The sequence below is a fragment of the Phaseolus vulgaris genome, chromosome 2, assembly GCF_051622355.1.
Source record: "Phaseolus vulgaris cultivar YP4 chromosome 2, ASM5162235v1, whole genome shotgun sequence".
Classification (NCBI taxonomy): Eukaryota; Viridiplantae; Streptophyta; class Magnoliopsida; order Fabales; family Fabaceae; genus Phaseolus; species Phaseolus vulgaris.
Genome location: NC_143499.1, coordinates 11,999,240 through 12,012,201, shown reverse-complemented (window position 1 = coordinate 12,012,201; position 12,962 = coordinate 11,999,240). Strand labels below are relative to the sequence as shown.

General features: G+C 30.3%; 2 protein-coding genes across 2 annotated transcripts; one reads left to right on the top strand and one right to left on the bottom strand.

The window, feature by feature from the left end:
* Positions 1–822: 822 nt before the first annotated feature.
* LOC137810669 (uncharacterized) lies at positions 823–2,495 on the bottom strand. Its single transcript, XM_090298279.1, has one exon. It carries the CDS (start codon positions 2,285–2,287, stop codon positions 1,310–1,312), a length of 978 nt encoding a protein of 325 aa, XP_090154405.1. The 5' UTR covers positions 2,288–2,495; the 3' UTR covers positions 823–1,309.
* Positions 2,496–2,525: 30 nt separating this feature from the next.
* LOC137810668 (disease resistance protein RGA2) lies at positions 2,526–6,060 on the top strand. The gene has a single exon (XM_068612055.2). The coding sequence runs from the start codon at positions 2,725–2,727 to the stop codon at positions 5,740–5,742; it is 3,018 nt and encodes a 1,005-aa protein (XP_068468156.1). The 5' UTR covers positions 2,526–2,724; the 3' UTR covers positions 5,743–6,060.
* The last annotated feature ends 6,902 nt before the right edge of the window (positions 6,061–12,962 follow it).

Here is a 12,962-nt window from a genome sequence, read left to right as displayed (position 1 = left end):
TGTATATTACAAATGTGATTACAGTCTCTATTTATAGACTGTTTTACAATCTAATTAAGGAAGGAAATAATAGGTAATAAAAGACAATTATAATGGTTGTTTAAAGCTGTACAAATCAAATCAAATCAAATCACTAACAAATTTGTCCTAATAAATATAAAATGGAATCTGCACTTAATTACAGCATAATTCTCCTGATTATGCAACAGATGCAAAGCAAAGACAACCAAAAACTTTAATATTAGAAAGACAAGGTGCAGTATTATATAAGAGTTCATAAGGAGATTTGTTATGAATAACAGGGGAAGGAAGGCGATTAATCAGAAAAACAGAATGCAAAACAGCATAACACCAAAAAGCTTTGGGCAATCTGGACTGAAATATAAGGCACCGAGTAATATTAAGAATATGTTGATGTTTCCTCTCATCAATGGAGTTTTGTTGAGGGGTTTCATTACAAAAGGTTTGATGAATTATGCCATGATTTTCATAAAAATCTTTCCAATAGAACTCTTTACCATTGCCAGTTCTAATAATTTTCACATTCTTGCAAAACTAATTTTTTACATGAACAATAAAACTTTGTAAAAGGTCTTTAGTTTCACTTTTATTTTTCATCATATGAACCCAAGTATGTCTGCTAAAATCATCCACAATAGTTAAAAAATATTTATGATCGTGCAAAGAAGGAATACCTAGAGGTCCCCATATGTCTATATGAATAAGATCAAAAACGTTTTGACTATTTGTTTTGCTAAGAGGGAAAGGCAATTTATGTTGTTTTGCAAGATGACAAGGAGCACAAATATTCATATCATTGTAATGTATATCATAATATTGTTCAGCTAAACAATCTAATATTCTATTTGAAGGATGACCCATTCTACAATGCCAAACATCCAGATTGTGTACAATATCAAAAGAGTCAACATGTAAAGTGTAAACAGAATTATGTCCTTCATCAGCATACAAATGATAGAGCCCATTTTGAATTTCAGCTTGACCAATCATCCTCAAGGAATTCTTCTCCTGAATTTGACAAGTATTGTGAGTAAAGACAAGTTGACATTTTAAAGAAGATATAAGGCGTTAAACAGATATGATATTTAGAGTAAAATCTAGAATATACATGACATTATGCAGAGTAATGTTTTTGGAAAGGAAAACAGTTCCAGCATGAGTAGCACACATATTGGTTGTTAGGTAGCTTAACCCTTACTGGTTTTATTTTGTGATAGCTTATGAAGAAAGAAATAGAACAAGCTACGTGATCAGTGGCACCCGTGTCAAGAATCCAAAAGCACTTACCCTATTTACCTGGATCTCGTTTTGAAGTTCCACCCATGGTATTGTTTACTGCCCTTTCTTTGACTTTTGAATTTTGGATCATGTCAACGAGCTGCTGCAGTTGCTCAGGGTCGAGGGCTTCAAAGATTTTCTCATTGTGGGTCTTACCCTGTGAAGGCTCTTCATTCTCACCATCACAATCCTTGTTTCTCTCAATGGCATTCACAGTGTAGTTGGTTTTCTGCTTCATCCATGGTGGAAAACCGTGTTTCGAATAGCATTCATCAGCGGTGTGGTTCATCTTGTTACAAAAAGAGCATTGCTTCCCATAGTTCCTTCCTCTTCCTCTTCCTTGGTTCCGCCATCCATGGTTAACCTTGTTGTTTGTTCTTTGGCTCTGATGGTTGACGCTATTGGGCAAGATCTTTGTATCCATGCCTATATTCTCATTCAAATGCCTTTCTTGTTGCAGAACAAGAGAAAAAACGCAATTGATATTTGGTAGGGGTTCCATGAGTAGGACTTGTGTTTTGACCGTGTTATAATTTTCTCCCAATCCTTTTAAGAAACACATAACCCACTCGGAGTCTCTGTAACTTGCCATCGTCTTCATCACGTCGCAGCTACATTTAACTTTGCAAGTGCAGGCAGGTAATGGTCGCAAAGAATCCAATTCTTCCCATAAAATCTTCGAGTTTGTGAAGTAATCTGTGATGTTCCTCTCTCCCTGCTTGACAGAATTGATTTCTTGTAAGAGATCAGAGGCGCAAAAATGATTGCTTTTTGAGAATCGTTCTTTAAGATCTCCCCACAACTCCTTTGCATTGTCAATATACACGGTGCTTTGCGTTATTTGCGTAGTCAGTGTGCGTGTGATCCATGAAACCACCATGACGTTGCATCTTTCCCAGGCTTCGTAATTTTCATCATCACGGGTTGGTTTCGAGATATCACCATTGACGAACTTGTACTTGTTCTTTGAAAGCAAGGCTCGTTTCATAGACCGGCTCCAAGAGTGATAATTGGATCCGTCAAGCTGTGGCGCAACAAGAACCACACCTGGGTTTTCTCCTGGATGAAGGTAGTAGGCACTAAGATAACCGGTGGCAGCGGAGCAGAGCAGGTTAGATCCGCTATGATACCATATTGACTTTCTCCATGAACAGTCCAGAGACTCAAGGAAGAAGATGTGGCAGAGAGATATATTGTGAGTGTAAAAGAGGGACACGTAGATAAAGAAAATAATTTGTGTATTATTGATTATTGTAAACCTAGCATAATAGCCTTATAAGGATACATGTATGGAAAGAAAATAACTATTGACCTAAACTAAACTTAACCAAATAAATTCAAGCCCAATCAGCCCAAAACATCAAAAATATGTGAAGCACACAATCTCTTGCAGTTTCATTCATCCTGTGACTCAGAACCTGCAAGATGGCTGAGGCTGTACTCGAAGGTGTGCTTGGAAGTTTGACCTCTCTCGCTGGAGCAGAGCTGGGATCATTTCTGGGTTTTAGTGGAGAAAAGGAAAAGCTTGAGAGCATGTTCACTGCAATCAAGGCTGCTCTTGAAGATGCTGAAGAGAAGCAATTCTCAGACAAAGCTACAAAGGATTGGGTGGGAAAGCTGAAAGATGCAGCTTACGAGCTTGATGACATCTTAGACGAGTGTGTCTATGAACAATTGCGGATCGAACAAGAAGAAGAAGGAGGAGTCAGGTGTTGTGTATCAGAAATGGTACTAAGCTCTTACTTATCCTCTTTTCATCCCATCAATATCTATTTCCGTTACAATATTGCCAAAAGAATGAAGATTGTAAGTGAGAGATTAGATCGAATTGCTAGTGAAAAGGACCAGCTTCGTTTGACTTCGACGGTTCAAGAGGAAACCCGTGGAGTCCCTGAGTGGCGCCAAACCTTCTCACTAGTCACTGAACCAAAAGTGTACGGAAGAGAGAAAGATATAAAAAAAGTTGTAGACTTTTTGGCAGGTGCTGCTTCTCGTGATGAGAATTTACCAGTATATCCGATCGTGGGTCAAGGCGGGCTTGGAAAAACAACGCTGGCAAAACTCATCTTCAATCACAAGGATCTCAAAGATTTTGAGTTAAGAATTTGGGTGTGTGTTTCTGAGGATTTCGGTTTGGAGAGAATGTTAAAAGCTATCATCCAAGCCGCAACTAACAAGGAGGTCTGCAAGGATTTGGGTCCGGAGCCAATGCAAAGAATACTTAGAAATCTGCTTGCAGGAAAAAGATACTTGCTTGTTTTGGATGACGTGTGGGATGTTACGAGACAGAATTGGGAGAAGAATTGGCAGATGTTGAGATCTGTACTGGACTGTGGGGAAAAGGGTGCTTCTGTTTTGGTCACCACTCGCTTTTCAAATGTTGCAGATATCATGGGAACAGTAAAACATCTTCATAGATTATCAGAGCTATCCGTATATTATTGCTGGGAATTGTTTAAAGACCAAGCTTTTGGAGCAGATGAGGTAGAACCAGAAGAGCTTGTGGTGATAGGAAGGGAGATAGTAAAGAAGTGTGGAGGAGTGCCTCTCGCAGCAAATGCAATAGGAGGTTTTCTACGCTTTCACAGAAATAAGGATAAGTGGCTCAATATTATGAAAAGTAACCTTTTGACGTTATCACCGAACGAGAAGTCCATAATGCCTGTCCTTAGACTAAGTTACCTGAACTTACCAATTGAACTCAGACAATGCTTTGCTTACTGTGCAATATTTCCCAAAGATGAACGCATAGAGAAGCAATATTTAATTGAACTTTGGATGGCTAATGGATTCATTTCATCTTATGGAAGGTTAGATGCTGAGGATGTTGGTGATGAGGTATGGAAGGAATTGTATAGGAGATCATTTTTTCAAGATATAGAGACAGATGAATTTGGAAAAGTTAAGAGTTTCAAGATGCATGATCTTGTTCACGATCTTGCAAAATTTGTTGCTGAAGAGGTTGGTTGCATTACCGACGATGATGATGCACCTGCTTTATTTGAAAGAAAAAGAATCCACCATCTCTCAGATTATCGGTGGTGGCTCCATTCAACCCCATTGCATCAAGTGAAATCTTTAAGGACTTATGTAGATAGGAGAACAACTGACGAACTTTCTTCTGACGTGTTGAAATGCTATTCTTTACGACTACTTCACTTAAGTCGTTGGAAAGAATTGTCATCATCTATTGGTGATTTGAAACATCTAAGATACTTGAATCTTTCTTATGGTGATTTCAAAACTCTTCCAGAATCCATATGTAAATTACTGTATTTGAAGATGTTGAAATTAGATTATTGTTTCAGTTTGAAAAAACTGCCGGACAGTTTGGTACGCTTAAAAGCTCTGCAAGAGTTGTCTCTTAAACACTGCAGGTCTCTATCAAGATTGCCACCTTATATAGGGAAGTTAAATTCTCTAAGGAGTTTATCCATGTACTTAGTTGGCGAGGAAAGAGGGTTCCTTTTAGCAGAACTGGGACCACTGAAGCTTAAAAGAGATCTTGACATTAAACATTTAGAGAGAGTGAAAAGTATAAACGATGCTAAAGAAGCCAATATGTCAAGTAAGCAACTGAATAGGTTGACGCTGAGATGGAAGGGATTCAGAAAGGGGGAAGTAGAAGGAAATGATGAGAAGGTTCTTGAAGCCCTTGAACCTTGTAGGGAGACACTGGAGAGTTTGAGAGTGGAAGGGTACCGAGGTGCCCGTTTCCCAGAATGGATGTCTAGTCCTTCTTTCAGATATTTAAGTTTTCTAGTGTTGTGGGGTTGTAGAAATTGTGTACAACTTCCAGTGTTGGGAAAACTACCTTCCCTAAAGAGGCTAAACATAGTATGGGCAGAATATGCAAAATACGTCCACGAGGAGAGCTGCGATGAAGATGTAATTTTCATGGCTCTAGAATATCTATCACTCAGCAGGCTGCCAAGCCTAATAAAGTTATCACGTGAGGATGGGAAAAATCTGTTTCCGTGCCTTTCCACACTTGAAATTGATAATTGTTCTAACTTTTTGGCAGAGGAAGGGTGGCTGCAAGGGTTGCAGTCTCTGAAGAAATTAAAAATGAAGATGTGTCCTAAGTTGAATGTGTGGGCAGGCTTGCAATGTGGAACTTGTCTTGAAGATTTGACGATTGAGAGATGCGAAGAGGTGGAAGGTTTACAGCATATGACTTCCTTGAAGAAGTTAACATTAAGGAATGTTCCAAATATAGAATTCTTGCTTCAAGAATTACCCTTTGGAGACCTTCCCTGGCTTCGTGAATTAGGCATTGTTGAGTGTTACAAATTGATGCGTCTTCCAACAAGCCTAAGCCTCAGCAGTCTAGAAAAATTGAGTATTATTGGCTGCAATCATGAGTTAGAGAAGCGATGTGAGAAAGAAAATGGAGAGGACTGGCCAATAATAGCTCACATTCCCCATCTCTATACACTGTGAATATTATGATTGGTGTGGCTGGGCATGCAGATATATATTGTCGATTTGCCGTGGAGAAGCAAACTTCCGATAGCCCATTTTGTTCATTTAGCTTACGGCAAATGCTTCCTCCACCCATATTACTGCACCCATTCCAGCTGAAAAGACAAAAATTTCCTTAAAAAAATAGGTCTATATAAAAATACCTTTCAGGCTCCCTTTTCCGAAATATGTGTTCTGCATTTTTTTATCTAGAACGAATTTTTTATAGTACGGATTTTCTTATCCCGGCTTTTCATTTGTTTCTGGATCATTTTCGGAACTTAATAATTTTTTATTTATTTTGGTAAGTATTATTTTTAATTTTGTATTTTTTTGGGCTTTTCATTTGTTTCTAGATTTTCATTTCCGGAACTTAATAATTTTTATTTTTATTTTGGAATGTATTATTTTCAATTTTGTATTTTTTTGGAATAGAATTTTTATTTTTATTTTTATTTTTAAAACTCAATAACCACTTCTGGATTTATTTTTTCGAAATATATTATTTTCAATTTTAGATTTTTATTTCTGGAATAAAGGGCATTTTTGGAAATTAAAAAAATATGTTGGGTGCAGGTTAAAAATGATTGGGTTGGGTGTAGGAAGCATTTGCCTTAGGACTGTTTCTTCATGCACTCCATATCTTCTTCTATCACCTCCATACACAACATGAAAATACATTTTTATCCTTCTTGTGTCACTCCATAGAATAACTTTCGGATTATGTAATCCGGAAAGTAATCATGCATCTGAAAAAAGGCTTTCGGATTATATAATCCGGAAGCTAATTACAAATTTGAAAAATGACTTCCGGATTATGTAATCCAGAATATTAGAGAGGGGCATTTTAGAAATATGAAAATCTATGGAGGTGAGAGAAGAAGGTATGGAGGTGCAGGAAGAAGCGGCCTTGCCTTAGCTTATTTGTTTTTTGTTTAACTTTTTTGGGCTAAAATAGCCAAAAATCCGACATTGTCTTTCGGGCCAGTAGAGTCGTAAAGCTGAAAGGTTAACAAGTTGATGCTTAAACAAACTACAGTGTTTTTTACTATTTTGATAATGTTGCTTATACTTATTACCTAGTTATTACTAAGTTGTCGCACACTTAATAACTAAGGTTTGAAGTTTTCAGTAAATTTTATAAAAGTTCTCACCAAACTGGAGGTTGGGAGCTTGGAGGTGATCTCCTAGATGATTCCCTTATAACCGCATCTTTTGAATGCTTAGAGGTCACAATGAGATGAGGGGAACTCCACTTGTTGAAAATACTTTGACGATAAAGTTAGTAGGAGCATAAAACATCAGTATAGTATGTATTGCATAGAATAATACTTCTCCTCTGCATTTTGGGGGTCATCCTAATATCAAACATATTTAAATAATAAAAATCATATATTTTATCGTCCGAATAATATCACTTCTTTTATCTTCAGAATAATATTACAATAGATTTAAATAATAACAATCATATTTTTTTTCTTCAGATAATATCACAACAGATTAAATAATAGCAATCATATATTTTATCTTCAGAATAATATCACAACAGATTTAAATAATAACAATTATATATTTTATCTTCAGAACAATATCACAACATATTTAAATAATAACAATAATATATTTTATTTTCATAATAATATCACAACAAATTTAAATAATAACAATCATATATTTTATCTTCAAAATAATATCACAATAGATTTAAATAATAACAAATATATTTGTTTATCTTCATGTATCAATTTATAAGTTTATAAAAAATAAAAATCATTTAAATAAAAAATCTTTATCAATTAATATTTTTTTAACTTTTTCTTATCTTCGTATAACTAAAAGATAAAGAATATTTGATATATTGTTAAAATGTAACAACCATTTTTTCTATTACCTCACATGGGGTTTATATAACCTGAATAACACAATACTAACATTTGACGTAAGTTACGTTTTATCGGTTGCATTCGACGTATTAAGAAACATGTTTACTGTGTGGCCAAGAGGAAGTGACCAAGAGGAAGTGATCGAGAGACTTTGTAAAAGTATCTTTAACTAAGAAAACATCTTTACCGACAGGTTATTTGTTGGTTATAAGGGAGGGATTCTATTATAATAAAAGTATCCTTTCCTTGTAGAATTCTTAGAGGGATTCACAAGTGTGAAAAATTCCAAAACCCGAAGTAGTATAATAAAGCAAGTTGTCAAAATAAGTGTATTTATATTTCACTTAAACAAGAGTTACATATAATTTAGCTAAACTAACATTTCAAATCAATAGCATTTAATGTTCGGGGTATATCCCTTCCATTCGGTTGCTGGAGGCAATAAGCTCCATTTCCAAAGTTTTCAGATATTCGAAATGAGCCTTCTCAATTGGATGTTGGTTTCCCATGTGATGAATCTCTTTTAGTGCACCTAATTCTTTCTTTAACTTTGCTAACATAACAATAATTGAGTCTTCATAACTATGCCTTTTGAAATTACCATCTTGATTTAATTAATTTTCATTCTCTTCATGATGGGCATTAAAATATTCTTACATAAAGTAGGGAAGAGTGAATTCAACAAACGTTTACTCAGATCTTACTCCTTAATACTCCTTCTCAGTTTCTTAATTCAAGTTTATAATTTCTCGATATGGTGATTAGTAGGTGAGGGTATCGATAGGAACTCTTCGAATCTTAAGTCAGTTTAAAGTGTAGAATCTCATTAATTATCTTTAATTACTAAATTAAATGAACTATTATTTCTACTAATAGAATTTGGGTTTATTAGGTCAAACATCCCTTCTTTATTTATGCTTAGGCCCAATAAATTTACCTCTTAATCTTATTTTCTATATTTAAATAATTTAATTAACATTATTTAAATATTTAATGTTAACTTTTCATGAATGCACCTACAATTAAAACAATCTTATGTTATAGTATATGCTCAAAGGACTACTAATTTATTATTTATTATGAAATTTTAAAAATCCACAACAAAAGTTTCAAAATATTTAGTAATAGTATATAAAATTAAAGAAGTAATTTTATTATCATTGATTTTGTAACAAACAAAATAGATATATTTAAAAAACAATCAATGTTTCAGTATATTTTAAAATTTAATGTGGTTAAGAGTTAATTCTAACCGTGATTATTGTGGGTGATTTACTATTAACACGAAAACAAAATAAAAATATAAAAAATATTGAATAATAAAACTTTCATATTATCTAGACAGCCAGAATTTGCAAAATAAAAATACATACATAATTCTCAAATATAATCAATTATAGATATACACATAATAATAAAATATTTATGTTTAAAAATATCTTATTATTATTTATGTTTATATAGAAGAATTTTTTATAATAATTATATTATTAATATATTACAATATTATATATTAAATATAGAAGCACTAAAATAGTAAATAAAATTGTTTAATTTAAACTTAAATATTTTATAAAGTAATTTATTTTAATATATTATTATTATTATTTCGATATATAAGTTCTTTATTAATATTTCATGATTTTTTTTATTTTAAATCTAATTTTAATTTTAATTTTAATTTTAGCTCTAATTTTAATTTTAAAAACTATTTATATATAAAATTATTTTTTAAATATGTAAAAAGATTAATATATTAAATCAATCAAATCAATTATAATTTTTTCTCTTGTTTTTCTTTTTTTTTCTACTTCCTGTCTAATCAATGGAAAAAAAAGCATAATATTTGATTTGTATATATATCATTCATTAATCTATTAAATTTTACTAAAACAAAATCGAATAAATTCTAACGCGAAAATCAAATTTTTAAGGAGTAAAAGGTTATACCCTAATAAGAGATAAAGAACTAAGATTTATAAAACTATTGACATGAAATAAGCTGTGACGATATATACACACCTCACTGTTATGTCGTCAGCTCCGTTACCTCATCTTATACGTCGTCAGCTCCGTTACCTCATCTTATACGTCGTCAGCTCCGTTACCTCATCTTATACGTCGTCAACTCTGTCTTCACAATTTCCATTATCATTTCCCATTTATATTTTTATAATATATGTAATTGATTATATTTTATTTTCCTACAAATTTTATTTTTATGTAAACAAAATCAATTATTTTTAATTTAAATGTATTAAATTAAATTCACATATAAAAAATAATCATATTTACGATACACATAAATTCTACTGATGACATTTATATCAATAAACTTATAAAAGTTTGATTTTTTATATTTATAATAACATAAATTTCATTTATCGTAACTTGAAGCATTTTAGAAAAGTATTCTGTTTTCAATATAAAAAAAGTTATAATTTACAGAAATTTGAATTATTCTTGGTAAAAGACTAAAAGAATGAACAATTTTATATATTAAGAAAGCATTGTAAAGTTTGAGAAACAATATCTAACTAGAAAATTCTCGAGAAAATTATATGGAATATGGAAGTAAGTTTTTTTTTTAAAAAAAAAACATGTTAAAGATCAAGAAATGTAAATGCAAATAAAATAATTACAGATAGAACAAGAATTTGCAAAAGAAAATTATAAAAATTGGTGATCAAATATAAATATTGATTTTCGAATTTTTTTTATTCTTCAAGTATAATTTTATATTTTAATTATCAAAATATATAAAATTATCAAAAATCTGTAAATAAGGTAAATAGGACACGTTACAAACAAATTATCATAATTTTAATTATTTAAACTGAAATCGTATTAAAATTATATGGTTTTAAAATATAATTGATTTATTTTAACTAAAATATATTATCTTAATATAATTGATTTATTTTTAATAATTTTTTAAAATTTTATCTATTTTAATGATTAATCTCTAAAATTATACTAGATAAAAAATTTATTTTTGACTCGGCCTCCTGGATTTATATAAAAATTCATTATACACCTTTTGATTTTGATTGCTTAAGGTTTCTTCATCCATCACGCATTAAAAATTCCACCAATTTAATTTTTTTAAAAACAACTTGTTTGACTTTTAAAAAGAAATTATTAATATTATCCCTATATTTTAGTCACATTTATTCAACATCCAAATCATAATTTTAATCGATTTTCTTACTTGTATTCTAGTCAACTGTTACTTTCTTCAATAATTAATAAACACAAATATTAAAAATCAATATGAAGAAGAAAAATCTAGAATTGTATATAAATATAACGAAAATAAATAAAGAGTTTAATAATTACATCTAACTTCTGTTAAATAACATAAAATTTATTGTTATGTGTCTAAAAATCTTGTGTGGATTAGGCTTAATTCTCGCTAAGCATGATTAAAAAAAATCATCTCTGGTTTATATTCTCACCGGATGGTTGAGCAATCTCTAGTTCATATATCTTACATATTATTATAAATTTCTTTTTTCCTGATAAAAAAAATTAAAAAATTATTTTAGGAAATCAGGGTAATACTTCAAAGTCCATGTTCTTTATAAGTTAAAACTAATGACACTTTATATTTAATTTTGAAATGAAACAACAACGAAATGAATCCAAAGCCCAAAATAACTTAAACTTTTAAGTCGAAAAAGACCATAACCTAATAAAAAAAATAGAGAACTAAGATTTATATAATAATTGACGTGATATAAAGAGTGACTAATGAAAAGGTGATTACGTTCTTCTCTTTTTCTTTCTATTTTTTTATTTTTTAATTCTTTATATCTCTTTTATTTCATCTGATTATGATTTACCAGAAACTAATAATTATTTCTATTTTATCAGATTTTTAAAGTAAATTCTTAATATTTTTTAAGATGTTTTTATCATTGTAAAAAAATCATTAAATAAAAATTAATTAATTGTTATATTAACTAAATTAGATATTATTTTATAAATTAAAAATATTATTGGTATTTAAATTAATTTTTATTATTAATAAAAATTTATAAACTAGTTTCTAAATTAATGTCTAATTAATTATTAAAAAATTTACCAATCAACTACTATATATTCTAAAATTGGTAATTGTTCTAGCTAAAAATGATGAAAGTAGTTTACAATCGAATTGTTTTTTTTTAATCATTTGGATCCTTTTTCCAATTTGTAATTCACTAGAAACATATCACAATAAATCTTAAAGGATAGCCTAATTAACATTTGCTTTAATTCTAAAACATTTTGTTTACACTTCTTTATCCAAATAAATGGTGGACTATTGAGAGACTATTATCTTAGAGAATCTCTCTATAAATCTCATATAATTTTTAATTAATCCTACAAAAACTCTCGATATATAAAGTTATCTTGATATTTTTTCAGAAAAGAATAACCTCAACTTTATAAAGATACAAAAAAAAATTCTCATACCTAAGATAATATGTCCAAAAGTTAAACTTTTAACATTTCAAAATTCATACTTCAACAATTTAGCATACAAATATTGTTTTCTCAAAATACCTAAAAATGTCTTAAAATATGATTGATGTTATTATAAGCAATAAACACCAAGAAACTAACCTAAGTATATGATATAGAAATCATATTAACATAATTGATGAATAAAGCTTTGATGATATTACTCTCTCCACTCATTATTAAACTTTTAATCATACCATATCTAATAAAAAAATAAAGAAATAGAATTTATAAAATAATTGATGTGATGTAAGCAGTGACGACATGAAAGGTTGATATCATTGTAATATACACCCTCACTGCTATGTCGTCAGCTGTGTTACCTCATCACATACGTCCAATCTTTTTTCATTTTACGTGTTTTTCTTTTTCTTTTTCTGTATGTCTAACTAGTAGATTACGATATCTTCTACTATGATAAAAGGTTTAGAAATTATAAAAAAAAATCATCTTATATAAATGACAATAAATATTAACTTTTAGGATTAATTAATAAATATAGATGCATCATAATTACTTGAAAATTGCTAATTCTATGTCATAAAGCATTATTTATTTCACATTTTAATTTACTTCAAATAATTTGTCATCTTAAAATTTATATCACATATGAATGGGATTATATGGTGTATAATTCTAATCATTCTACATTTTAAAAACATGACATTTGATGTTTTCGTTGAATTTCCCTCTGTTATGTTATGGACCATTAGATGTTCTGGTAATTATCTAGTATTTGGCTGTATTTTTTAAAATACATTATAATTTAATTTAATTTCAAAATGATTTCTCTAATTAAAATAGTTA